The 26798-nt window shown below is 39.3% G+C and overlaps 1 protein-coding gene across 2 annotated transcripts in view; it reads left to right on the forward strand.

Moving 5' to 3' along the window:
- atp6v1ba (ATPase, H+ transporting, lysosomal, V1 subunit B, member a) overlaps positions 1–26087 on the forward strand; it is a 78191-nt gene extending 52104 nt beyond the window's left edge. The window contains exons 8-14 of one of the 2 annotated variants that reach the window (XM_043712835.2): positions 2340–2437; positions 3990–4113; positions 10018–10168; positions 15495–15577; positions 21024–21128; positions 21778–21907; positions 24733–26087. In XM_043712835.2, the coding sequence (XP_043568770.1) occupies positions 2340–2437; positions 3990–4113; positions 10018–10168; positions 15495–15577; positions 21024–21128; positions 21778–21907; positions 24733–24875 (834 nt within the window). In that variant the 3' untranslated portion in view covers positions 24876–26087. The remainder of the gene's footprint in view (positions 1–2339; positions 2438–3989; positions 4114–10017; positions 10169–15494; positions 15578–21023; positions 21129–21777; positions 21908–24732) is intronic. The other variant, XM_087998847.1, reaches the window with a different exon arrangement.
- The last annotated feature ends 711 nt before the right edge of the window (positions 26088–26798 follow it).

Raw genomic sequence — 26798 nt, forward strand, 5'->3', positions numbered from 1 at the left:
TTATCTTATGTCTCAATTAAGTTGCCTCTCAACCACCTTCCCTCTAACAAAAACAGCCTTGTACCAGGCACCATCCTGGTAAATCTCCTCTGAATCCTTTCCAAAGCTTTCACATTCTTCCTATAATGCAGTGACCAGAACTGTATGCAATACTCCAAGTGTGGTCGCACCAGAGTTTTGTACAGCTGCAGCATGATCTCGTTTCGAAACTCGATCCCTCTACCAATAAAAGCTAACTTTATATGCTGCCTTAACAACCCTATCAACCTGGGTGGCAACTTTCAAGGATATGTGCACCTGGACACAGATCTCTGCTCATCTACATTATCAAGCATCATACCATTAACCCAGTACTATGCATTCCTGTTACTCCTTCCAAAGTGAATCACCTCATACTTTTTTCTGCATTAAACTCCATTTGCCACTTCTCAGCCCAGTTCTGCAGTCCCTTTGTAACTGAAACATTCTTCAACACTATCCACAATTCCACCGACCTTTAGTGTCATTTGCCAGTTTACTAACCCATCCTTCTACGCCCTCATCTAGGTCATTAATAAAAATGACAAACAGCAGTAGCCTCAAAACAAATTCTTGCGGTCCCCCACTAGTAACTGAATGGCAGGATGAATGTTTCCCATTAACCACCACCCTCTGCTGTCTTTCAGCTGGTCAATTTCTGATCCAAACTGCTAAATCACCCTCAATCCCATGCCTCTGTATTTTGTGTAATAGCCTACTGTGGGGAACCTTATCAAACTCCTTACTGAAATCCATATACACATCAACCACTTTACCCTCATTCACCTATTTGGTCACCTTCTCAAAGAACTCAAAGGTTTGTCAGGCACGACCTACCCTTCACAAAACCATGTTGACTATCCCTAATCAACTTATTCATCTCTAGATGATAAATCCTATCTCTTGTAACCCTTTCCAACACTTTACTCTCAACCGAGGTATGGTTCACTCGTCTATAATTTCCAAGGTTGTCTCTACTCCCCTCCTTGAACAAGGGAACAACATTGGCTATCCTCCAGTCTTGAGTTATTCCTGTAGACAATGCCGACATAAAAATCAACGTCAAAGGCTCAGCAATCTTCTCCCTGGCTTCCCAGAGAATCCAAGGATAAATCTCATCCGACCCAGGGGAGTTTTCTATTTTTACACTTTCCAGAATTGCTAACATCTTGTGCACCTCAATCCCATCCAGTCTAGTAGCCTGTATCTCAGTATTCTTCTTGACCACAATGCCTTTTTCTAGTGTGAATACTAATGAAAAGTATTCATTTAGTGCTTCTCCTATCTCCTTTGACTCCATGCATAACCTCCCATTGCTATGCTTGATTGACCCTAATCTTACTCTAGTATTTCTCTTTTATTGCTGAAATTGCTATAGAAAGCCTTCGGGTTTTCCTTGATCTTATCTGCCAATAACTTGTGTCCCCTCTTGGCACCTCTTTGTTCTGTCTTTAAGTCTTACCTGGCTAACTTAAATCTCGAGTGCCCTAACTGGGCCATCACGTCTCGTCCTAACGTAAGCCGCCGTCTTCCTCTTGGCAAGAGATTCAACTTCCATCGTAAACCATGGCTCCCACACTCAACAACTTCATCCTTGCCTGACCAGTACATACTTATCAAGGATCTGCAGTAGCTTGAATAAGCTCCACACTTCAATTGTACCCATCCCCTGCATCCTAAATCTTGACTAATCGCATCATAATTGCCTTTTCCCCCAGGCTATAGCTCTTTCCATGCTGTATATATCTATCCCTTTCCATCACTAAACTGAATTGTAGTCACTGTCAAAGTGCTCACCTACCTCCAAATCTAACCTGGCTGGGTTCATTACCCAGTACCAAATCTAATGTGGCCTTGCCCCTTGTTGGCCTACCTATGTACTGTCAGGAAACCCTCCTGCACACATTGGACAAAAACTGACCCATCTAAAGTAATCTAACTATCGTATTTCCAGTCAATATTTGGCCAGTTCAAACCCCCATAACAACTACCCTGTCACTCTCGGTCCTATCGAGGATCACCTTTGCTGTCCTTTCCTCTACATCTCAGGAACTATTTGAAGGCCTACATAAAATTCCCAACAGGATAACCTCCTTTTCTGTTTCTAATCTCAGCCCATACTATCTCAGACGATCCCTTTGTTTTAAAAAAAACTTACTGTGACAGTCACCTGCTAAGCAGTGAATGTTTATTCAATTCCCTGTACTTAATAGTAGCTCCATGTTTTACTTGCTGTTTTCACCTAATATATTCAAAATATTTGTTTCATCTAAGGATAACCAAATTGGGGCTGATTATCTTGATCATTTTCTCCATAACAGGTTAATATGGAAACTGCAAGATTCTTCAAGTCTGATTTTGAAGAAAATGGATCAATGGACAATGTCTGTCTCTTCTTGAATCTTGCAAATGACCCAACGTAAGTATTTCAGAAAGATCTGCTTCTTGCCGGAATTAAATCAAGACTGTGTGTAATTAGACAGGCTTTGACAGTTTGAGAATGGTGCATTGCAATAGCCAGTAAATAGATGTTTTGGATATAAGACGACATGACTTGCAATAAACTATTTTCGTATGTTTTTGTTTTATTTTTTGGAAAATTTAGTTATCGCAATTGCTGAATATAGCTTACAAATGTCTTTTCCCATTATATGCACTCGTGGTTGATTTTTGAAAATGTTAGGTTCTTCCAGGGGTGTTGTGCAATTGTAACGTACCTACCCCTGTGTTGGAAGGGTCTAATTTCAAGTCCCACCTGCTTCGAGGGTGTCACGTGCTTGAACAGAATGCTGTGAAAAGTTACTTTCATAGAATGTCAAAACACTGATCAAAGTTATTTGCCTGAAGAAGTGATTGTGTATGGAATGAATGTTTTGGTTTTGGTTTTGTTTTTGTAATGTTTTCACACAATTGGTATAAGACATGCAGAAGTATATATTCAGGGAGCATTTTTTATCCTTTATTGGTTGTTGTTTAGTAGTATTCTCTTCTGAGTTGGAAGATTGATTCAAAACACTCTAGGGACATTTCTCACCAATTTTTTTTTGTTCATAAGATGTTGGTGTCACTGGCTAGACCAGTGTTTGTTGTACACTACTAATTTCCCTGTTCTTGCTGTGTGTTTAATACACCTGAGAGTGCTTACCTGATGTACTTTATCATTTTTGTCAGAATTCCATCTGCACCAGTGGCTTGTTTGATCCTCAGTTGCTGGAAAGCCTTTTTAAACATTGGGTTAGGATGAATAGTGGTAGGTATCATGCTGAGATGTAATTGAAAACACTCACTCATTGAGGACAGAGTCTCTCTTGCAGTGATCCTCGAGTGCTACCTCCAAAAAGCATTCACTACTACTGATCTTGATAAGTGCAATTCCATTCTTAGCTTTAAGATGGGAGAAAGTGAGGACTGTAGATGCTGGAGATCAGAGTAGAGTGTGTGGGGTGCTAGAAAAGCCCATCCTCCTCCTGTTATTTGACATGTGAACAATGATCCTCACTAGTAGATCTACCATAAACCCGAGGATGGGATAATGTTGATTTTAAAATCTGACCGCTGATGATCAAGCTATTGAACCATTTAAATTATCATTCAAATGAGCAGACTTGCAGGTAGGCTTACAGTGAAAATGAAAATGTGTACTTGTGTGTTTTAACTATCAAAAACAGCTTTTTGGAGTGTGATTAGGAAATGTTTCTACACAAGTTGTTTTGAACTCATCTGCAATTGGTAATTGATGCTAGACAAATTTAAATCCGAGTGGATTTTAGTTGACCGAAAATAGAGGTATATGGAGCTATGTCACAGCAGTTATCTCGTTGAATGAAAAGTGGTCAATATTGGGCTAAATGACCACCTATTCACACGTTTCCTGACAGAAATAGCATATATAGATAAAGCTAATGCTGAAATGTCTGCATTCCAAGAGTTGTATTGATGTAAATACTGATGGATTGCTGTCTTTTTAACAGCATTGAACGCATTATTACACCTCGTCTTGCACTGACTACTGCAGAATACCTGGCCTACCAATGTGAAAAGCATGTGTTGGTTATTTTAACAGATATGAGTTCTTATGCTGAAGCTTTAAGAGAGGTATGTGCATTTTTTTTCGAATGGTCATCTTTTATATAGAGACAGCATCATAGTTAAAATGTTCATTGGTAGAGAGAATATTAATTATTGTAGAAGGTTAGTCAGTGTTTCAGTTGTTTTCTGGTTATTTCATCTTCTCCCATAACCTCAATTTTTATAAGGAATGGCATGATGAAAAAAGTCTTGTTATATAGTCTAGATTATGTAGTCTGGAAACAGCATCTCTTCCTATTATTGACCAACCAGTCATAGCACTCCATCTCTAGTTGAGACAGCAACCAGAAATGTGATATCCTTCAAAGACAAAGCATTGGATTTCTCAAATGACCTACACTACTAAAAGACAGCCAAATAAGATTCTTGTACATCATTATAGGTGTGAAGCCCGCATTCTGATTTTGTTGCACCATTTCAAATATTTAATGACATGCTTCTGCAATATTTGTGTTGTACTTCAACTTGTGGAGAAAATCGTCAGAGTCCGTGTTCAATGACAGTTTATTGTACAAGGAAATAGCGGAGCTCCGGGGAGAAAGAGACCAATAGTGCAGTGGTCAGCTGCGAGTCTTCTCTCAACCTGGAGCACATGTCAAAATACTACTTGTGATACAACAGGCCAGTGATGAGGTAACATAGTTTGTCTATTGTAAACGTTGCAGAATCGTTGATAGTTTTGGTGCAGTCATTGTCAGTTCCAGCATAGCCTTTGTTAATTTCAGAGTGGTGGTTGTCAGTTTCTGTGCAGATGTCAGTTTCAATGTCTGCGCGGAAGTCCATTGCTGTAGGTAATGGGTGTTAATCGCTCTTCCTGAAAGGGACTGTTACTGCAGCCCTGGCTATTAGCACTTTGTATTGAGTCTATATCAAACTGTTAGCATTTCTATCAAAGGTGTTGGCTGGACCCAGACACTGCGGCAGCAGCGTACGCTACTCATGTATTCTCTTCCCCCACCCACCTTAAACTAATCAGCTAGGTTGAGAGTCCATTTTGCTGGCATTCCAGTGGCCGCAGGCATTGTCTGTGTTTGCTCTGCTGTCTCTCCATATTGTGGTCTGGTGACAATCGTGTGTGTCCGTGTGCCTAATGTTACCCTGCCCCGTGCCATCTCCCACTTTACTCCCCCCTTTTGTGGTCAAGGAGGTGACTTCGGAGATCTCCCACCCAATTTATATGTAGAGATAGGTCAATTTTAGGAACTCCCCCTCCCACGGAGTGTCAGTTTTACTGGGGACTCTTCTGTGGTGACACTCTCTGCTGATACAGTTCTCGTCAGTAGCGCCTTACAGCAGAGCTTTAAACATCAGAGGCCTACATAAAAGCAGCATGAGTGCAATGAGAACTATCCCTTGTGCCAAATAGGGTACCCAAGATTTACCTATCAACCAATTCAGCCAGCTGTCTGTAATTGTGACTCAGTCAAATTATCTAGTTGGTCTCGAATCTTTAATGGCTTCTGTAATGTTATAGGAGACATCAATAATATGGGTGATAAAATTGTCACCAATAATTGTATAAACTTCCCCTTGCTGTGCTACTAATTGATAATCCTCCGTGTAACGTGTCTGCTGTGTAGAGTCTCAGTTCAGCCAGCTCTGTATTAACTGCTTCTGAATTTTTGAGGTACAATTGCCTAAAATAGTCAGACCACATTACAAATCCTGATATGCTGCTGACAGTCGTGACACTTAAGCAGTAAAGTACACACATTTTGCAGTTAAAATAAAGTTATATATCTGTATCAGTCAAACTTTTTGCTTTGGTCAGGAAGTGCAGTCTTGTTTTTTTGGTACTCCCCGGGATGACAGTCTTGTCTGCACCTGGGGAATGGTCAATGACATTAGTATGGTCACAGGAGTCTTTTAAATGGTTTTAGTTGGATCCAGTGCTTCCCTGTGCTTTCCCTTTTATCTATGCAGGCACAGGTGTCTCCACTTACTACCATGTTGTATGGCTGTTCCATTTTGGGGCAGAGTCTGGTTTGACAGGCAATTCTCGCACAAGGATGCGACTTCCTGCTGCTAGCAGTGTACACTACTCATGTATTCTCTCCCCCACCTGCCTTCAAACTAATCAACCAGGTTGGAGTGCATTGTGCTGGCATTCTGGTAGCCCCAAGCAGTGTCTGTTTGCTCTGCTGTGTCTCTCCATATTGTGGTCTGGTGGCCATCTTATGTGTCAAGTGGCCAACTGGCTCAGTGACCATCTTGTGTGTCCGTGTACTTGGTGTCACCCTGCCCTGTACCATCTCCCACTTCAAACTGAAATTGGAATTTAATTTCTAAAATTAAAGGAATAATTTCTTCTCTGCCTAATATTCCAAATATGGTTTTGAATAAATTGTACAATCTTAAAATCAGTTATTTCTTATTCCTAAAAGGATGCTCCAAGTTTTGATTGAATTTGATAATTTTGTTGAATGCTTTGAGCAAGTATTTCCATTGCATTGAGATACTTGCACATTTGCTCTTGTGGGTTCCTGTCCAGTGTCTGTGACCTTTCATTTGTTTGCTTTGTAATTGTTTAACCCAATTAATTCTTTCTGAGCTGTCACTGTTTTTTAAAAACAATTATGGTAGCCTCAAGTTCAGAATTACCATCCAACATCTTAAGGGCAAGCGTTCACATTAGAGGATCCCTAATGCAGTTGGCACGCAGTTTAAGATTTATTTGTTGGGTTTTTGCAGGGTGTGGTGGAGATAGTGGGAAGAAACACTTCTGCTTCTCTACCCTGAAAACTTAACCATTCTAAATCGCTCTTCAAGCTTCTCCCCCTGCCTGGTTTCCTGAGGAGAAAGTGAGGACTGCAGATGCTGGAGATCAGAGTCAAAAAGTGTGGTGTTGGAAAAGCCCAAAAGGTCAGGCAGCACCCAAAGGGCAGGAGAATCAACGTGTTGGGCATGAAGGGCTTCTGCCCAAAACATCAACTCTTGCTTCTTAGATACTGCCTGACGCTGTGCTTTTCCAGTGCTGCACTTTTTGACTCTGGTTTCCTGAGGCCCAGGGTACCCAGTCTGTAGGTGTTAAAAATAAAGATTAGGTTAAAATTGACACCATAGCTCTCAAAATATTTTTGTTACCTGCCTCAGTTGAAACAAAAATTGGCAGTTTTGGGGAGGGTTGCCAATTTGTAAATGCATCTCCTTTTTTTTTCCCCCCTACCTGTCCTGGGAGGTTTCCTGTAAGTCATCAAATTCTGAAATCTCAGCATAAACCATGACCACTCAATTTGGGGGGGAAAAAAACCTCTAAGGTATTTATTAACTTGAATTTGAGTTCATATTGCAGTCCTTGAAAATCTGACTTTTCCATCATGAATGTCATTGTGTAGAGCATATGCCGAAAAACTATGATAGACAGAATTCACTTAATGTTTGTAGCTGTTATTTAATGGTAATATCTAAATGGAGATTGCATGTAGTTTATTGTGTTATTACTTGTATTTGTTCTTTAGCCTTGTGTTGAACAAGTCCATGCTGCTTTTGAAAGCAATTTTGGTATGGAAACCAATTCAGTAGAACACGATAACCAAGGTTAAGAGTAATGCAAGAAACTTTTTTTTGTTCAGAAAGGGAGATGTCTGTAGACTATTTTCATTTATTTACTAATGACTATGGACATAACATGAATAGTGCTGCTGTTGTCCGGAGGTAAGGTTGCATCTGTTGCTGCATAGCTCAAACTAAATGCAGTTGATTACTAGCAAAACTTTGAAAAAGCATTGGCCTTGATGCAAAGCATTCTTTTCTGCAGTCTTTGGTAAATTTTTTGCTCTTAGGATAAAATTAGATTTTCAAAATTCCGTTTGCAACATGTATCTGTTTGACATGCATTGAGCTTTTTTAAATTTAGATTGTTATTAAACTTAACACTATTCCATAGGTAAAACTTGTAAATTTTTCCCTGCATTCTCTGAATAGTTGAACCATTATTTTGAAGCAAGGCTCCATACTTAAAAAAAAAACTAATGAAGAGAAAAAAAAATCTAGTTTTCCAGCTAATTAGATTTGGCCTTCTGTAGGTAGAGTCATTGCATCGATATGCTCGGTAAAATCTTTGATTTTTAAAAAATGATACTCAATTCAAATGTATATGTCATTACATATTAATGTGGTGTAGTAACAAGCTTTGCAGAATAAAGGAATTATATCAAGCATTTTGTAGATTGTGATGAACTTGATATGTTTTGTTTTGTTCTTCTGCTTAGTGCTTCAATAAGTTGCCTTTTAATTGTGTAAAGTTATAATCGAACCTGATTTTTCAATATGCTCATGACTGATTCTCTGTCTCAACACCATACTCCCACTTTCTCTCCATATTCTTTGTGCACTTAATATCTTAAATTATCAATTTCATTCTAGAATAAACTGTGATCTGGCCTTCATCATTCTGTGGTAGCAGCGTTGATCATCGTCAAATTTTAAATAGGTTTCCTCATCTCAGTCCTAAATTGCATACCCTGTATCCTGAGACTGTGACCCTTGGTTATAGACCCCCAACCAGGGAGGAGAAATTGTCCCTGCATTTTATCTGTCTAGTAAGGTTAAATTTTATGTTTGTCAGGTCCCCTATCATTCTTCTAAGTTCTCGTGCATGTAGACCTAATTGGACCACTGTCTCTCATCACAGTCGTGCCATTACCAGAATCAGCTTAGTGAATAAATATAAAAGTTTTGAGGACATAGAGAATTAGAAAGGTATCAGGGTGAGACTTGGAGAAATTGTTTCTTTTTTTTTTAATGCAGTGAATGTTAATGGGTAATTAATCTCTGCACTCCCTTTTTGGCAAGTATGGCCTTGGGTAGGGAGACTACAAATTGTGCTCAATACTCTAGATGTTGCATTTAAGTGCTTACTTAACTTCAGTAAGACATCCCTGCTTCTGAACTCATCCTCTTTCCACGACATACTATTTGACTTCTAAATTGCTTGCTGCATCTCCCTGTTTTCTTCCAATGACTTGTGTACAAGAAGTCACATCTCTTTGTGCATCCATGTTTCTCTATATGTAGAGCCCTTTAAATAATAGCTGTTTCTCTTTGAGTATGTCTTCACATTTAGCCACATTGGTCAACACAATAGATGCAGTACCATGTGCTCAAATTCTCTAAAGCAGCTTGAATCTTCATTGCAGACTCAGAATCTCACCTAGTTTTGTCATCAACTTATAGACAAGAAAATAAGAGTACCAGGAGTAGAGAGATCTGCAGGATTGGAAAGAGAACTGTTACTGTTGATTCTTTTGCAATGATCAGATGGATAAGAATGGAGCCAGATGACAGTAGTCCCATCTAACTGGACAACAATAGAGAAGCTTTATAGGAAGATGGTGTGATCAACTGTCCCAGATTGCAAATGGTTCAGAATGATGAAAGGGGATAGTTTAGTTTTGTCATGTATGCTGTTTGTCTTTGATCAGAACCATTTTGGTACTGTGGGACAGAGACCGGATTTTAGGGATTCAGACACTCCAAGGTTGTGCATGTAAATGTTTCCAGTGGACTTTAATGGGACAGGAATTTGGCAAATTTATTACTGACAAATTCCTGTCTCGCTGCGTACAACCAGTTTCAGTTGCGGAGAGTTGGGCAACTGAAGGAGAAATTTCCTAAGTGAAATCAGTAGCAAGAGATAACAGACTTAAGATAATTTGATTTGCAAATTATAAATGAGAATTTTTAATTCGGTGTTACCATTTGGAATGCAATGCTTGAACCTTACTCCCTTGCCTGGAATTTAAGGCACATTCTAATAAATTTGCATGGATAGTTAATGCATGTATAGTTATAAGCCATTTGAACTTCCTTAGAGCATAGAATCCAAAATAAATAACTTAATAGCTATCTGTAGACTATTGTTTGAAATTCAAAGTATAATAGCAATTGTATATTTCTGTTACTTTTAAGGTTTCAGCAGCTCGGGAAGAAGTACCTGGCCGTCGTGGTTTCCCAGGTTATATGTATACTGATCTGGCTACTATCTATGAACGAGCTGGACGTGTGGAGGGCAGAAATGGATCCATTACACAGATTCCTATCCTTACTATGCCTAATGATGGTGTGTAAAAGTCTTATTTGTTTTGATCTGTAAAAGGAAGAGTGAATGTTGGCATAAAACTTTTAAAGTTTTGCCCTAATCTTAATAAAGAAGCAAGAGGTGATGCATTTGGAAGAAAGAACGATGAGCTACTGTTGCTGTTTTAAAAGTGATTACAGGATAAAAGAGCAGGAGTTTGTTTACTTTTTCCCACAATCTTAACGTAGTAAGTTGATATGGCTGCTTTGAAATAAAAATGGGATCTTTGTGTTAATATATTAAAGTACAAAAACGTGGAGGTTATGTTAACCAACGCTAGGATTAGTTAAGCTTCATCAGGAATATTTATTCAGTGTTTTGTACGACACTTCAATATAAAAGTTTTGAGGGCATAGAGACTTAGAATGGTGTCAGGGTGAGACTTGGAGAAATTTAAGTTTTTTAATGCAGTGAATGTTAAGGGATAATTGAACAATTCTGTTCAGTTGCGGAGAGCTGGGCCACTAAAAGAGAAATTTTCTAAGTGGAATTAGTAGCAAGAGGTAACAGACTTAAGATAATATGCAAAACAAATTATAAATGAGAATTTTAATTCAGTGTTACCATTTGGAATGCAATGCTTGAAAGGGTCAAGGAATCAGATTTATTATAACTTTTCAAAAATAACTTGATTTACTTGGAAGAAATATTTGCCCCTCAATGAGAAAATAACAGGGCAGTGGCTTTATCTGGATAGGACTCCTACTTAGGGTCTGTACAGAACTGATAGAATCATGGACTGGATTTTGTGGTTATGACTATGCAATAATATTCATTGCTGATCTTAAAGGCATCTGCCCTTAAAGATTTATGGATCTTTTGTGAATCGCCTTCACTACCCAGTGGCAGTTGGAAAAACTGAGGCACCAAGTAAAATGGATTGCCAGATGTATAGCAACAATTATGTTCGCAGACTGGATAGGCAATCAACCAAATTGAAGACTGTGGTATGATTATTCTTCAGTTAAATTTCCACATGGCAATATGAACGAATTAAGATTGAAACTATATTATTTAAGATAAACTTCTTTTTTATCACAGTGAAAGCTAACATTCTACAAATATAAAATGTTTTTCCATGCCAGTTAGTTTTTATTCTTACACTTTTAGAAGCCCAGTTACACCAGTTAACAAGTTGTAATGCTTTAAGAACGTTTTATAACGAAACTAATAAGTTAAAAGGGAAAGTTTTAAACAACCCTTTGCTTAAGGGTTGCGGGCTAAAAAGCAAAACTGAGTTGTCACATTACTGATTATATTATGGGCTCCTGAACAATCCAAGAGAAATAGATGAGCAAATACCTAAGTTTTAGCCAAGGGTAAGAATCATGATAGGGGATTCAACATCCCCAACATTAACTGGGGTAGTCAATATGAAATGTTTAGAGGGAGTGGCATTCTTAGTATGTATCCAGGACAGCTTTTTAAGCCACTACATAGAAAGCCCTACAAGAGAGTGGTGGTCATGGACTTAATTTTAGTTAACTAGCTGGGAAAGTGGTTGAATTATTTTGGTGGAACATATTGCAGACAGTGATCATAACAATCTTGAATGTAACAGTGTTATGGAAAAGGGCAAGGATGGGTCTGAAATTGAAGTTCTGAACTGGGGTAAGGCAGACTTTGGTAACATCAAATGTGATTTGGCCATAGTGGACAGGAAGCAGCTTCAGCTAAATCTGTCAGAGCAGTGGAATACATTCAAGAAAGAAATGTGGAGAGTTCAAAACCAACATCTTCCATTTAAAAAAAAAAACAGATGGGACAATCAAATGCTGTCAAACTCTACTGTCTATACAAGCCATTGGATTCAGAAAGAGGGAGGCTTATGATAGATACCAAGTGCGTTCAACAGCAGAAGCCCTAGAGGATTATACAACATGGAAGATGGAACTGAAGGAAATTGAGAACTGAAAGGGGGCATGAAAGGATACTGGCTGGTAAAATAAAGGAAAATCCTTAATAGTTTTGGATGTGGGTAGGGTTCTATGTGAATTTTTTGAGTTAGTGTTTACTAATGAGGGGGTTTATATGCATATAGAAATGAAGAAAGTTAGCATGAAGAGAGGAGGTTCTAGTGGTCCGGCAGGCTTGAAAGTATATAAATCTCTGGGGCTAGATGAAATATATCCCAGGTTGAGGTGAGGAATTCAGGGAGTTGGCAAAAATATTCAATTCCTTTCACGTCATAGCAATGCTGAAGGACTGGAGAACAGCAAGTATAGTACTGTTAGGGAGCAAGGGATAAACCAGGGAATTACAGACTGGTCAGTCTGATCTCCGTGATGGGGAACATATTTGAAGCAATTCTGAGGGACAGAATTTGCATTTGGAAAGGGTGTGAATAATAAAGAACAGTTTTTGCAAACTGGATGCAAAGTAGTCTTAAAGCCCTTCATCAGAGCTTATACCCAAAATGCCGATTTCCCCTGCTTCTGGGATGCTGCCTGACCTGAGAGTTTTTAGCACCACACTCATCTGATCTCCAGCATGTGCAGCCCTCACTTATTCCTGATGAAGGGCATATGCCTGAAACGTCCATTCTCCTGCTGCCCGGATACTACCTGATCTGTGCTTTTCCAGCACCACAATCTCTACGCAGTCCAAAGATGGGCTGAGAAGTGGCAAATGGAGTTTAATTTTAGATTATTGCGAGGTGCTGCATTTTTGGGAAAGAAAATCTTACCAGGACTTGTTCTTAATGGTAAGGTCCTAGGGAATATTGTTGAACAAAGTCCTTTAGAATGCAGGTCCATAGCTCCTTGAAAGTGGGACTCGCAGGTAGAGGGTGTTTGGTATGTTTTCCTTTATTGGTCAGAGTATTGAGTACAGGAGTTGGGAGGTCATGTTGCGGCTGTCCAGGATATTGGTTAGACAACTGTTGGAACTGTGCAATTCTGGTCTCCTTTGTATTGGAAGGATGTTGTGAATCTTGAAAGGGTTCAGAAAAGATTTACAAGGATGTTGCCAAGGTTGGAGTTTTTGAGCTACAGGGAGAGGTTGAATAGGCTGGGGTTGTTTTTCCCCTGAAGTGTTGGAAGCTGAGGGGTGACCTTAGAGGTTTACAAAATTGAAGGGCATGGATAGGATAAATAGACAAAATCTTTTCCTTGGAGTGGAGGAGTCCAGAACTAGAGGGCATAGGTTTAAGGTGAGAGGGGAAAGATCTAAAACAGACCTAAGGGGCAGCTTTTTCACGCAGAGGGTGGTACATGTATGGAATGAGCTGCCAGAGGATGTGGTGGAAGCCAGTACAATTGCAACATTTTAAAAGGCATCTGGGTGGGTATATGAACAGGGAAGCGTTTGGAGGGATATGGGCCAGGTGCTGGCAGGTGGGACTAGATTGGGTTGGGATTCTGGTTGGCATGGAAGAGTTGGACTGAAGGGTCTGTTTCCATGCTATACATATCTATGATAGGTGAACATGGTTTTGATAAAGGGAAGTAATATCTGACCGACTCAATTGAATTTTTTGAAGAGGTTACCAGGTGTGTGGGTGAGGGCAATGCATTAATGTAGTCTGCTTGGAATCCAACAAGACTGATGTTATGGTCTTACATAAAGACTGCTAGCAAAGGTAAGAGTCCATGGGATGCAAAGAAATTTTAGATTAGATTACATTTTATAACAATACTTACATTAGATTACATTACTTAGTGTGGAAACAGGCCCTTCAGCCCAACAAGTCCACACCGACCCTCTGAAGAGCAACCCACCCAGACCCATTCCTCTACATTTATCCCTTCACCTAACACTGCGGGCAATTTAGCATGGCCAGTTCACCTAACCTGCACGCGTTTGGACTGTAGGAGGAAACTGGAGCACCTGGAGGAAACCCACGTAAACACTGGGAGAATGTGCAAACTCCACACAGACAGTTGCTTGAGGTGGAAATTGAATCCGGGCCTCTGGTGCTGTGAGGCAGCAGTGCTAATAACTGTGCCACCATTTGAGTGGCAGGACATAGTGGGTGAAGGATGTAGGGTGATTGGATTGGAATTGTCCATTGGGACCCTTACTGTTTATGGTTTATATAAATGGTTTAAACTTGAGTGGAGGAGGGTTGATCATGAAGTTTGCACAAAAAATTGGTGGGTAGTAAATTGTGAGGAGGATAGCCTTTGATTACAGAAGGGTATAGAAGGGCTGGTCAGATGGACTGATCAATAGCAAGTAGAATTCAGTCCAGATAAGTGTGAGGTAATACACTTGGGCAGGACAATTTAAGACCAGGGAATAAATGAAGAATGATCAGACATTGGGAAACACTGGATCAGATGGACAGATCAAGACAGGTCAAGGTTCATCTTCCTGCTCAGTGTTCCTCACTGACGTATCATAATTACATTGGAAACTCACTTATCCGAACGAGATGGGCGGGCACTATTTCGTTCGGATAATCGATTATTCGGAAAATCGATTAAATGCCTGTCCTCTGGGGCTCGGAGTTTTTAAAGTCTGCTCCTTGTTCAGTAGACTGCAGCAGCGCACAGCGTGCGATCGCCTGCCCCAAATCTCGTGGTACACCGCCCCCTGCCCCCAGTCCCCTCCCCCTGACCCCCCAACTCTGTGCAACACCTCCCCTGCCCCTGAGCCCAACACTGTGCAATACCTCCCTCAACCCCCAACTCCATGCAACACTGCGCCCTTCTTCCCCAGTGCCTCCAGAGTGCCTCCAGATATAAATAGAAAGCAGGAGACAACAGCTTCGCTTCACTTGGAGGTCGCCACTGATGATGTTACCTAGCCAGGTAATGAAACGTCTGGATATCAAACCTACAGCTCAGCGAGCAAACCTACACCCTAAAGTTTATATAGAGAGATTGGACAGGCTGGGGCTTTTCTGTTAGTGCATAGGGGATTGAGAGGGGACATGATTGAGATGTATAAAACTGAGGGGCAAAGAACATTTAGATGTGTTCTTGTGATGCTAAGGCTTGAAACCCTATGGGCCAAGTGCTGGAAAATGGGCTGAGAATAGTTAGGTGCTTGTTTTTGACCAGTGCAGACACAATGGAACCAAAGAACCTTTTTTCTCTGCTGTAAATCTCACTGAGCAAAACCCTCTGCAGAAGTGCAGTGTCACTCACCAACTGATGGATTTCCATGTTTAATTGCACATGCTCAGACCATTAGGTTCTTCATTTCAGTAGAGTAATTATGGTGAATACTGACAATTTTGCAGTCTTTGCCATGGTAAAGTCAGAACCTTTTCACTTCATATGAAAAATATGAAAGTAATATTTCAAATTACTTGGAAGTATGCATTAATCCTGGTTTGTGTTTAAAATTTTTTGTTTTGCAGATATCACTCACCCTATTCCTGACTTAACTGGATACATCACTGAAGGGCAGGTCTACGTTGACCGTCAGTTACACAACAGACAGGTAGGATGCACAGAAATAAGTTGAAAGATGCACATTATTTTAAAGAGGAAGTACAAGTAAAGTAAGTTTGAGAAGTCTGAGTCAGCAGATCCATAAATTTAAGCCTCCAATGTTTGTGGCTTTGTATAGATTTGAGCAACTCTATACAAGAAATTATTTCAGATGCACAATTGAGATTGCACTTATTCCAAAAGGTTTGTACAAATAATGAGCTAATTAAACGTTAACTGCTTATTTTGTCTTGAGCAAATTGGTTTATAGTGAGCTAAAGTTGCAGTGGAGCTCAACCATCTTCACCTGTTTCATCAATGACCTTTCCTCCATAAGCTGAGAAGTGAAATGTTTGCAGATGATTGCACATTGTTCAGCACAATTTGACTTTTCGGGTACTAAAACAATCCATGACTACATGCAGCAATATCCAAATCACAAGTTCCTTAGCTAAGCCCCTCGTCACCTTGACTTCATTGCTGGGTCAGAATTCTGAAATTCCAGTCCAGTCAGCATTGTGGATCTACCTTTGGCTCATGCACTGCAGCAGTTTAAGAAGGCAGCTCACCGCCACCTCTAAAGGATGACTAGGGACAGGCAATAAATGCTGGCCAGTGATGCCCAGCCAGTGATGCCCATGTCTCACAAGTAAATTAAAAATGTTTAATTCCTAACATACAAAAATCTTTCAAGAGATCATGTCACATTCATTTCAGTTCCCAGTTATCTATCTGTCTTAACTGAACATAAAGTATTAAGGTACTGTATATAAAGTACTGCAACTGGTTTTATGTGAATATTCAAAAATGTAGGAAAAGCTGAAATTTCATTTGGAAAGCCCAAAACCACCACCAAGCGTGAGGTGGTAGACTTTTTGGTAGGAAGAATAAAGAGGCCACATACACCAGGAGAATGGTGTTTAAATGATGAGGAATAAAAGGATCTGGGAGTACAGATACAGTACTTGCTAAAATAAGTGCAGGTTATAAGAACGTGCAAACACAGTACATGCTTAAGAGAATTGAAAAGCAAAGAAGTTAAGTGTGGGTAAACCTTGGTTGTACCTTTATTTGGAGCTCTTCAACCTATCTGGTCTGGTGGAATAAAAAGGGTCATGAAAGCACTGAACAAATCCTAGAATAATACCAGACTGACAAGTTAAATTAATTTCAAAAATTGAACAAGTGGAGGCACCTTTCTCAAAAAAAAAACCCAAAGTGGTGGTGTGAATGTTGATGGCTGTGGGTGAGATCAGAACTCGTTCACTAACAAACTTTTAATATAGAACACGGGAGGGGGGGAAAAAGCTGTTAGTTTTTAGAAATTGGAACTTGCTACCCCAGTAGATGGGTGAGGCAAATAACATTAATGCATTTAAGGGGAAAGTGGAGAAGCAGAAGACTTTTCACTAGAGTGTAGAAGGTCGATAGGCAATCTGCTAGAAATTTCTAAAATAATGAGTCATAGATACAGATAATGGTAGTTGTCTTTTCCCTAGGATGGGGGATTTCAAGACTAGGGGGCTCACTTTTAAGGTAAGAGATTTTTGAAAAAAAGATGAGGCAATGTTTTTACACTGAAATGAACTTCCTGAGAGAGTGTATTTTTACCTGCAGCCACCAATGTTTAAAAGACTTTTGGATAAATACATGAATAGGAAAGGTTTGGAGAGATGTGGGACTAGTTTAGTTTGGAATTGTTTGGCATGGACTGTTTGGACTGAAGGGTCTGTTTCCATGCAGTATGATTCTGAAGAAAAGGTTGTATTAGTGGTTTGGCTGAAGAGTCTGAGTTGCTGGTATGGCTTATAGGTGAATAGTCATAAAGCTTTTTTTTAAAAAGATAAGGACAATAAAATTGTAGCAGGTGGAAAATTGCTGCAAAGCCATTAAATGGACATCACGAAGGAACCAGAGATTCAGCTGTCAAATTTTGCGAACCATTCTCAAATATAAGGCAAGTATGTTGGAACAGTTTGACAAGTGCACATTGTCTCCAGCATGCAAGAGGATAAACATGCTTGCAGTCTCTGCCAAAGAAGCTCTGCTGACGTGATCAAGGCAGGTCAGGCAAAGAAAATTCTTATCTCTCGTACACACCTAAACAAAATGGGAGTAGCTCTGGCAAAAAGACTGGTGCATGAGAAGTTCACCTGCAATGCATGGCTGGACCAATTCAAAATCCAGACACAGCATCTTCCTATGTGGTGGGGGTATAGCAGTTGGGTCAGTAATGACAGCCAATTGCCTGCGAAATACTGTTAGCCAGACCCTGTTTGAGAGTGCACCGAGACTTTATTAGAGATGAACTCAGACTGTTAGCATCTTTTACTATGTTGTTTTTTACATAATTTATCTTTAAATATTAATGGTGGAAAGTGAAACAAGGAATGTGTCACCTCTATGAATGGCTCTGAAAGGTGGTTGCCATTTGTGATAGCAAAGTACATTACAGCACAGGAAAGGCCTTTTGGCTCTCCAAGCCTTTATGGATCCATATCCTCAATCTAAATCCACCATTTGTTTTGTAAGGATCTCTTTGTTCCCTGCCCATTCACATATCTAGACAGATACATCTTAAATGACGCTATCGTTCCCACCACTGCCAGCTCCACTGGCAATGCATTCCAGATGTAAAGAACTTTCCACATATATCTCTTTTCTTCCCCCCCCCCCCCCCCCACTTTGAACTTGTGACCCCTAGTAATTGAGTCCTCCACTCTGGTGGAGGGGTTGGGGGGGGGGGGGGGGGGGAGGGAGGGGGAGAGAAGAGAGAATGTTTCTTGCTATCCACCCTACCTACACCCCTCATGATTTTGTAGGCCTCAATCAGGTCCCCCCCTCAACCGCCAATGAAAATAATCCCAATCTACTCAACCTCTCCTCATAGCTAGCACCTTCCATAACAGGCAACATCCTAGTGAACCTCCTCTGGACCCTCTCCAAAGTATCCACATCCTTTTGGCAACCAGAACCATACGTAATATTCCAAATGTAGCCAAACCAATGTCTTATGCAATTGTCACACGTCCTGCCAACTCTTGTACTCAATACCCCATCTGATGAAGGGGTATGTCATATGCCTCCTTGACCACTCTGCTGACCTGATTTGCCATCTTCAGGGAACAATGGACCTGAACACCCAGATCTCTCTACATCAATTTTCCCCAGGACTCTTCCATTTACTGTATAGTTTGGTCTGGAATTGCATGTTCTAAAATGCATCACCTCTCATTTATCAGGATTGAACTCCATCTGCCATTTCTCTGTCCAACTCTCCAATCTATCTATATTCTGCAGTATTCTCTTTCAGTCCCCTTCACTATCTGCTATTCCACCTATCTTAGTGTCATCCACAGACTTGCTAATGAGGCATCCTACACCTTCCTCCAAATCATTTACGTATATCACAAACAACAGTGGTCCCAGCACGGATCCCTGTCAGACACCACTGGTCATCGGTCTCCATTTTGAGAAGCTCCCTTCTATTACTACTGTGTCTTGTTGCCCAACCATTTCTTTATCGATCCAGCTAGAACACCCTGGACCCCATGCAACTTTACCACCTTTCATCAGTCTGCCATGGACAACCTTATCAAACACCTTAAAGTCCATGTATATGACATCTACATCCCTTCTCTCATCCATCAATCTTGTCACCTCTTCAACGAATTCTTAGGTTTGTAAGACATGACCTTCCCTGCACTAAACTATGCTACCTATCACTAAACCCATTTTCTTCCAAATGAGTATATATCCTATCCCTTAGTATCTTCTCCAGTAGCTTCCCTACCACTGACATCAGGCTCACAGGTCTGTAATTACCTGGATTATCCCTGCTGCCCATCTTAAACAAGGCTACAATGGACCTGAACACCCAGATCTCTCTGTACATCAGTTTTCCAAGAAGTGATGATACTTGGAATGTTAAGCCACTAGCTACATCGTGTGAAGGTAACAAAACCATCTAGTGGTGTTTTTGAGGGATCCATTAGAAAAGTGGACAATGTATATGCAGAAGGAAAAGATTATCATTGTTACAAACCAACTGTCCTTTGTACCTTGACATTGCTGGCCTTGAGCATCAAGCTGATGTTCTTTCCTCTTTGGGCTGTTTTCCCTGGAGAGTCGGAGGCTGAGGGGTGACCTTATAGAGGTTTACAAAATTGAGGGGCATGGATAGGATAAATAGACAAAGTCTTTTCCCTAGGGTCGGGGAGTCCAGAACTAGAGGGCATAGGTTTAGGGTGAGAGGGGAAAGATATGAAAGAGACCCAAGGGGCAACTTTTTCACGCAGAGGGTGAGAGGTGAATGGAATGAGCTGTCAGAGGAAGTGGTGGAGGCTGGTACAATTGGAACATTTAAGAGGCATTTGGATGTGTATATGAATAGGAAGGGTTTGGAGAGATATGGGCCGGGTGCTGGCAGGTGGGACTAGATTGCGTTGGGATATCTGGTCAGCATGGACAGATTGGACCGAAGGGTCTGTTTCCATGCTGTACATCTCTATGACTCTGAATCTTAACATCACCGGCCAATTGATTGGGAGTGATTAGGAACATAAACACTAATTACTGACAGCTGATCTTTCTAGTCAGCGGCCAAGTGCACAACCTGACCATTCTGGAAATCATCTGTGATGAAGAAGATATGAAAGATGGTGACAAGTCACATGTTTCTGTCATGCAGCGTTTGAATAGGCCACAGTGACATAAGATACTGAATGAAGAGCAGCAGCTTTTCAAGCTGCTTTTTTGCATAGCTGGACAAGGCAGGCATGGAACTTTCAGTGGAGGCAACCAGGGAAACCTCTGCTAAGCTGGATGACGATTCCACTACACAGTGGAACAAATGGCTGAGGCAGTCAGAGATGCAGTATGCTCTTCAACCGAGGAGGTCAACAACCCTTGACATCTGAATGCTTACCCTTTCACCTTCCTCCTACCCTAGCTGAAGATGTAAAGGCTGTAGTGAGAGGTCCAGAATTTTGCACTACAGTGCGCAGACAGACAAAAGATATTTGACTGTATTGATGACATGACTACTGTAGTGTGTTGTCTGAAGCAAAAACTAGAAAACTGTTTTCCAGAGAACTCCCAATGTTTTTCAATGCCTTTTACTGTTCAAGGTTAGGCTATTGTAAGGTGTGAACAAACTGAAAAGTAAAGACATTTTTCTCATTCACTGCATCATTGCTTTCAATTGTATTTGACTTGGGGTGTTCGTAGGTAAAACTGGGTTGCATACGGCCCTCTTCAGCTATTTAAAAGCTCTATTTAACATTCATTTGTTAGCTGCCCTCCTTTGATTTGACTAATTGCCATTTTACTGTCCCACAAAATTTGTCCCCTTTAAAAATACTGCAACTGGAGATATAAATGCCACTAATGTAGAAGTCATATATAAAATTTGATTGAGAAGAAATGCACTTACAATCTTTCAATTGCTGTTACAGATTTATCCACCTATTAATGTTTTACCATCTCTCTCACGATTAATGAAGTCAGCCATAGGGGAAGGTATGACACGGAAAGATCATCCTGAAGTCTCTAATCAGCTGGTACGGTTATTACACTTAAAAATAAATGTCTGAATTAAAGTTAAAATTGAGATGTATCATAACTGAAAATAACTTATCTTGTTACTTTGAGATTCTCAATTGGCAGAACTAAATTTGAATTGCAAGGTTCTACAGTATTGGTGCAGTTAAAGACGTTTTGTGCAGATTTTATTTTACAATGATTCATTGAAAGGTTTGCTGAAAATGGGTAACAATATGATGTTTCATTTCTGAGAATTGAGTCTGAAATCAACTTCTGTGTTCTAGTGTAGAGTTACAAAGCAAAGAATGATAACCAGTCTTCGCCTAGTTTCTGGTGAATGAGAGACTACATCATAACTCAATTATGACTGATCCTTTTTAATGGAGAGTGAATAGAGGATAAAGCCTATTTGAAGGCTGACATTTGCCTGAGGTGGTACCATTTTAAAATTAAATGTAACTAATTCCTCAGGATATTGAGAGCAAGAAACTGTTTACATTGGCCTTCTCATTATTGTAGATATGTAGTGCTTTGAGATATTGAAGCTTAAACAACACTAAATGATGTGTATCTGGGTTTGAATTTTCTAATAACTTATTCTATGTCTTCACCAACAATGTCAATTAAAAGTTAGTGAATAAGTTGTGAAATGTTCTGTCTCCACAGTATGCTTGCTACGCCATTGGCAAAGATGTCCAAGCCATGAAAGCTGTGGTTGGTGAGGAAGCTCTCACACCTGATGATCTGTTATATTTGGAATTTCTGCAAAAATTTGAGAGAAATTTCATTGCACAAGGTATGCTTATTCCAACCATACATAACCCACAGTACACCACCCCCTCCCAAGCCTTGAACTTGCAATTTATAGCTTTCCTTCAACTTTTGATCCCTGCTCTGAGCTCACTTTAATCACGACACCTGTCTTTTGCTCTTAAATCCTATTCCCACTGACCTGGTCATCAGCTTCCCTCCTTACTCCTCGTATTAGCCAGTATTGTTAAAAGTTCACCCCTTTTACTTATACCATTCTTGGAAACTTCTGCCACATTTACAACCTTCTTTTCCTGTCAAATCCTTAAACATGCTGTCACCTGCCAAATCTTCATGCATTTTTCCTGGAGCTCCATGTTTGAATTTTTCCAGTTGGGTTTTTGCTCTGTCACAGTACTAAAACAAGTCTTGGCAAACTCTCAAATGACTTCCTATTTGACTGACAAAGGCATGCTTTTTCTCCACCTTCACTTGTTTGCAGCCTTTAATACTCTTGGCCTCCTGCAGTGCCTCCACTATCATTCATCTGTTGGGACTGCTGTAACCTGGTTCCATTCTTATCTACCTAATCATATCTGGAGTACCACTTCCAATGATTTCTTCCGCTCCTGCACTGTTGCCTGTTATATCCCCAAGAACCTGTCTGTTGCACCCTCCTAGTTCTAATCCATGTACTGTCCTAGGCAGCAACATCCAACAAATGCACAGAAGCTGACAGCAGTCAGCACTGCCTCCCTCAAGACTCTTGTTGCTAAATTATTAGACTGCTTCTGTAAGCTACAAAGCTGGATAAGTAGATTAATTCTTCAAATTAAATAATGGGAAAACTGAAGCTGTTGTTTTTGATCCCTACTCCAAACTCTGTTCCCAAGTTACAACCTCAGACCCTCTTCCTGCCAGCAGTTTGAGATGAAAGCAATCCGTTTACATTTGACCCCAGATGGCATTTCTGGGCTTAGTGAGACTACTAAGTTCTACTTCTAACCTCATTTGACTTTGCTGTTGAAATACTCATCCACACCTTTATTCTTCTTGATTTGACCATTCCATTGCATTGTACACTCTATAAATTTTGAGCTCATTCCAAAGACACTTGCTCAATGTCTTAACTCCTATCAAGTTCCTTTTTACATTCATAAGTCCTGTGCTCATTAACTTTTGGCTTCCAATTAAACATTATCTTGACATTAAAATGCTCAGCCTTGTTTTCATAACCTTCCACAGGTTTGTTCCTCCATACTGCTTCAGCCCCACAACCCTCCAATACCTATGCTACTCTAATTCTGGCCTCCTTGGGCATTCATAATTTTAATTACTCCCCTATTGCTGGCTGTGCTTTTAGTGCCATGTGAAGATTTTCTTTCTCATTTCTCCAACTTGCTGCCTCAACTACTTTTAAAGCTCTCCTTAAAATCTGCCTTTGACAAAATTGTTGATCTGACCTAATAACTGACTGTGTGACTTTTTTTGATTTGTAATCCTCCTGCGAAGGACTTTGGAATGTTTTATTATTTAAAAGTGCTTCATAAATGTTTTTAAAAATACATTTCAAAAACCTAGAATTTGGCAAACCTGCATTTCTCAGTTGTTATAGCACAAGCTATTTAGCTTGCCGTGTCTGCACTAGTTCATGTTTTGACTAGTGCCACTCCCCACCTTCTCCTTTTGCATGTTCTTCCCTTCCAGATAACAATCTAATTCTCTCCTTAATATCTGGACTGAACCTATGTCCACCGCACGCTGAAGTAGATCATTTCAAATCCTGACGATCTGTTGCTTGAAAAGGTTTTTCATGTCACATTGCTCATTTTGCTAATTCCCTTAAATTCCTTTCTTAATCATTGCACAAATGGAAATTATTTTCTTAAAATCTTGAGGGGTATGGACACAGCATATTTAGTACTTCTATCAAATCTTTTCTCAACCTTTTTTCCTAAGGAAAAACAGTCCAACTTCTTCAATCTATTGATATGACTGAAGTTCCTCATCTTTGGGACTACTCTCATTTAATCTCTTATGTCTTTCTAAAGTGTGGTGTCCAGAACCAGACATGATACTCCAGTTGAGACAAAGCCAGTGCTTTATACTAGTTAAAGATAATCTTGCTTTTATGCTCAATGTCTTGTTAATAAAGCCTAGGATGCTGTGTGCTTTATTAATCTCTCAATCAACTGTTATCTTCAGTGATTTATGGACATGTACACCCAGGTGTTACTGCTTTTTGACCAAGTTTTAATTTTTTTTTTATTTTGTTTCCTTTCATTCTAACTACCAAAATGAAATATTTTACATTTCTCTGCATTAAGTTTAATTTGTTACTTATCCATTCTTTCCACCAACGTAGCCTTTTGAAATTGCTACCTGCAGTTCAGTGTTTCCACATTTATCACATGAAAATTTTGAAATTAGGCACTGTAGTCCAAAATCTGGTTCATTAAAATAACAGGAAAGACAAGGGTACCATTACCAATCTCTGAGGAACTATGGTATAAACTTTCTTGAATCTGAGAATATCACCAAAATTAAACTGACTGACTTTGTAGTTTCTGGGCTTATCTTTGCAACTCTTTTGAACATGGCTGTTATGCTTGCAATTCTTTGGTCTGCCAGCAAAGTCCTAGAGTCTCAGGAAAACTGGACAATTTTAGCCCCATTGGACATTGCAGCCACTTCATTCTAACCTTGGATGCGTCCCATCAAGTCCTAATGCCTTGTGAATTTGTGGTTTTGAATAGTGATATTTTAAGTGCATAATGATTTCCCACTTAAAAATACTAGAATTTAAAGTTTCTTGAGAAATGTAAGCCATAACCCAGGTAAAGGGAGAAAATTTTGTTTTGTTTTGCATAGGTCCATATGAAAACAGGACTGTATTTGAAACTTTGGATATTGGCTGGCAATTGCTCCGAATATTCCCCAAGGAGATGTTGAAACGTATTACTCAAAGTACACTGGCAGAATTTTACCCAAGAGATGCTGCTAAACATCAGTGAAATCCCAAATTCAACAGTGGAAGATTTATTTTCATACTTCGTAAGAATACATTTCATACCGAAGCATTCTATACTTAACACACTCCAGCAATTGTTTATAATTCATCTTTTTGTATTGTAAAAAGAAAGCTATACAAATCAAAGTATTAAATTGGAAGTCCATAAAACCTTTTGTTTTGAAAAAGTCTGAATGCTAAACCTTGCAGAAAACTGTTTACAGCAATTGAAATCATTTGTTTACAACTTCTTCACCAGTATATGCATAGAACTAAATTTAGATTTATCTGGTTTTATTGGGGATGAGAGCAATCAGTTTAACTGATCAAAATGGTAAGCATTCTGATCTCAAAAGATGAAATGGATATAGAAGAATATAATTAACAATTTGCATCAGCTAACTAAGCCCGATTTATCTTGAGGAAATTAGGATATTGAAAGTTTATGGCAATTTATTCATGCACAGCTTATTACCAAGCATATAGAAAGGAATTATTTAAATTGTACTTTCCTATACAACTCTTTTTTTCCAAAGATAACTAACTGGAAGATATGTTGATAAAGGCTCAACTGTAAAAATATTTTTCTTGGTGAATTATGGAGAAATTAATTAAAAAAAGGATTTGCATTTACTGTATCCTTATTCTTTTCTAAACTTAAAGGAAATTATTTTAATTTGTTATAATTCATTGTGGTGAAAAATAGTTATTACAAATCATTTTGAATCAAAGCTAGTGATTAACTTGACTATTTAAGTCGAACAAAATATGTGGAACGGAGGTCCATTTCACCTGCCTCCAGTTAAAAGTAGAAAATTGTAAGAATGAAGATTTAAAATTTTGGAATGCTAATTTTGTTCTGTGGGGAAAGATCAGATGATAGAATTTTGATGTTTGTACATTTTAAAAGAAAATATTTGACTGAATTTTTATTCTTCATTGTTTTCAAAGCATCTTAATACTCATTGGATCTCATCTTTAAGTGTCAATGTACTGTTTATGATATAAACTTCTGTTTTGAAAGTTAGTTTGTAGAAGACTAAAGGTGTGTGCACTGCTGTTCTATTCCGTATATTTGTGCAATGTATATTCAAATGAAATGAAAGTTAGGAAAGGATAAAGTAGACTTATAAATGCTTCTCATCAAGAAATGTCAAACTTTGCTACAATGCAATACTTTTTGCAGTAGATACAAAATAAAAGTGAACAGATGTTACTGTTGAACAAGACTGTTTCTTCTGCACGTCACATTCTGTTTTGCAGTACCAAGCTGTTTCTATACTGACTCAATTTTAATCTCATGCCAACATCCATTGAATGGAAGGTTGAAGGAAGCATGCTTTTGTCTTATCTTGGGTTGAATACCCAACCTATGCTCTCTGTTGTGAATGACAAGTGTTTCCTTGTCCCGCAGAGTATTTACATATCATCTATACTGGTGTCTTAAAGATGCAGCATTGTATTTTTAGTTTGTGTGCTCTGCTATTCTGCTTTTCATTGCTTATTTTGTGAAAGAGCAGAAATCAGGAAAAACATTTTGTATAAAGTTATTCAAGAAATGATCTGTTAAGATTAGAGGCAACAACCTCCGACACATGGAAGAGATATCTTCAGGAATTTAAGGAAAGCAATCGGGTAAATCATATTTAGGTGTATAAAAGATAATGAAATAATTGTATGAAATGCAAACTTTGTTTTCCTCTGAACAATGGATTTAAAAAATCAAAAATGCTTTTTATAATCATCGGGTTATTGTGCTATGTAACAATAATATAGTGTCATGGATATCTGCAGCACAGAAACAGACCCTTCGATCCAACTCATCCATGCTGACCAGATACCCTATATAAATAGTCCCATTTGCCTTAGCCCTCAATCCTTCCTATTCATATACCCATCCTGCCTTTTAAATATGGCAATTGTACCG

Source organism: Chiloscyllium plagiosum, unplaced genomic scaffold (genome assembly GCF_037043375.1).
Source record: "Chiloscyllium plagiosum isolate Xiang-an unplaced genomic scaffold, Cpla_swu_hap1 HiC_scaffold_22, whole genome shotgun sequence".
NCBI lineage: Eukaryota > Metazoa > Chordata > Chondrichthyes > Orectolobiformes > Hemiscylliidae > Chiloscyllium > Chiloscyllium plagiosum.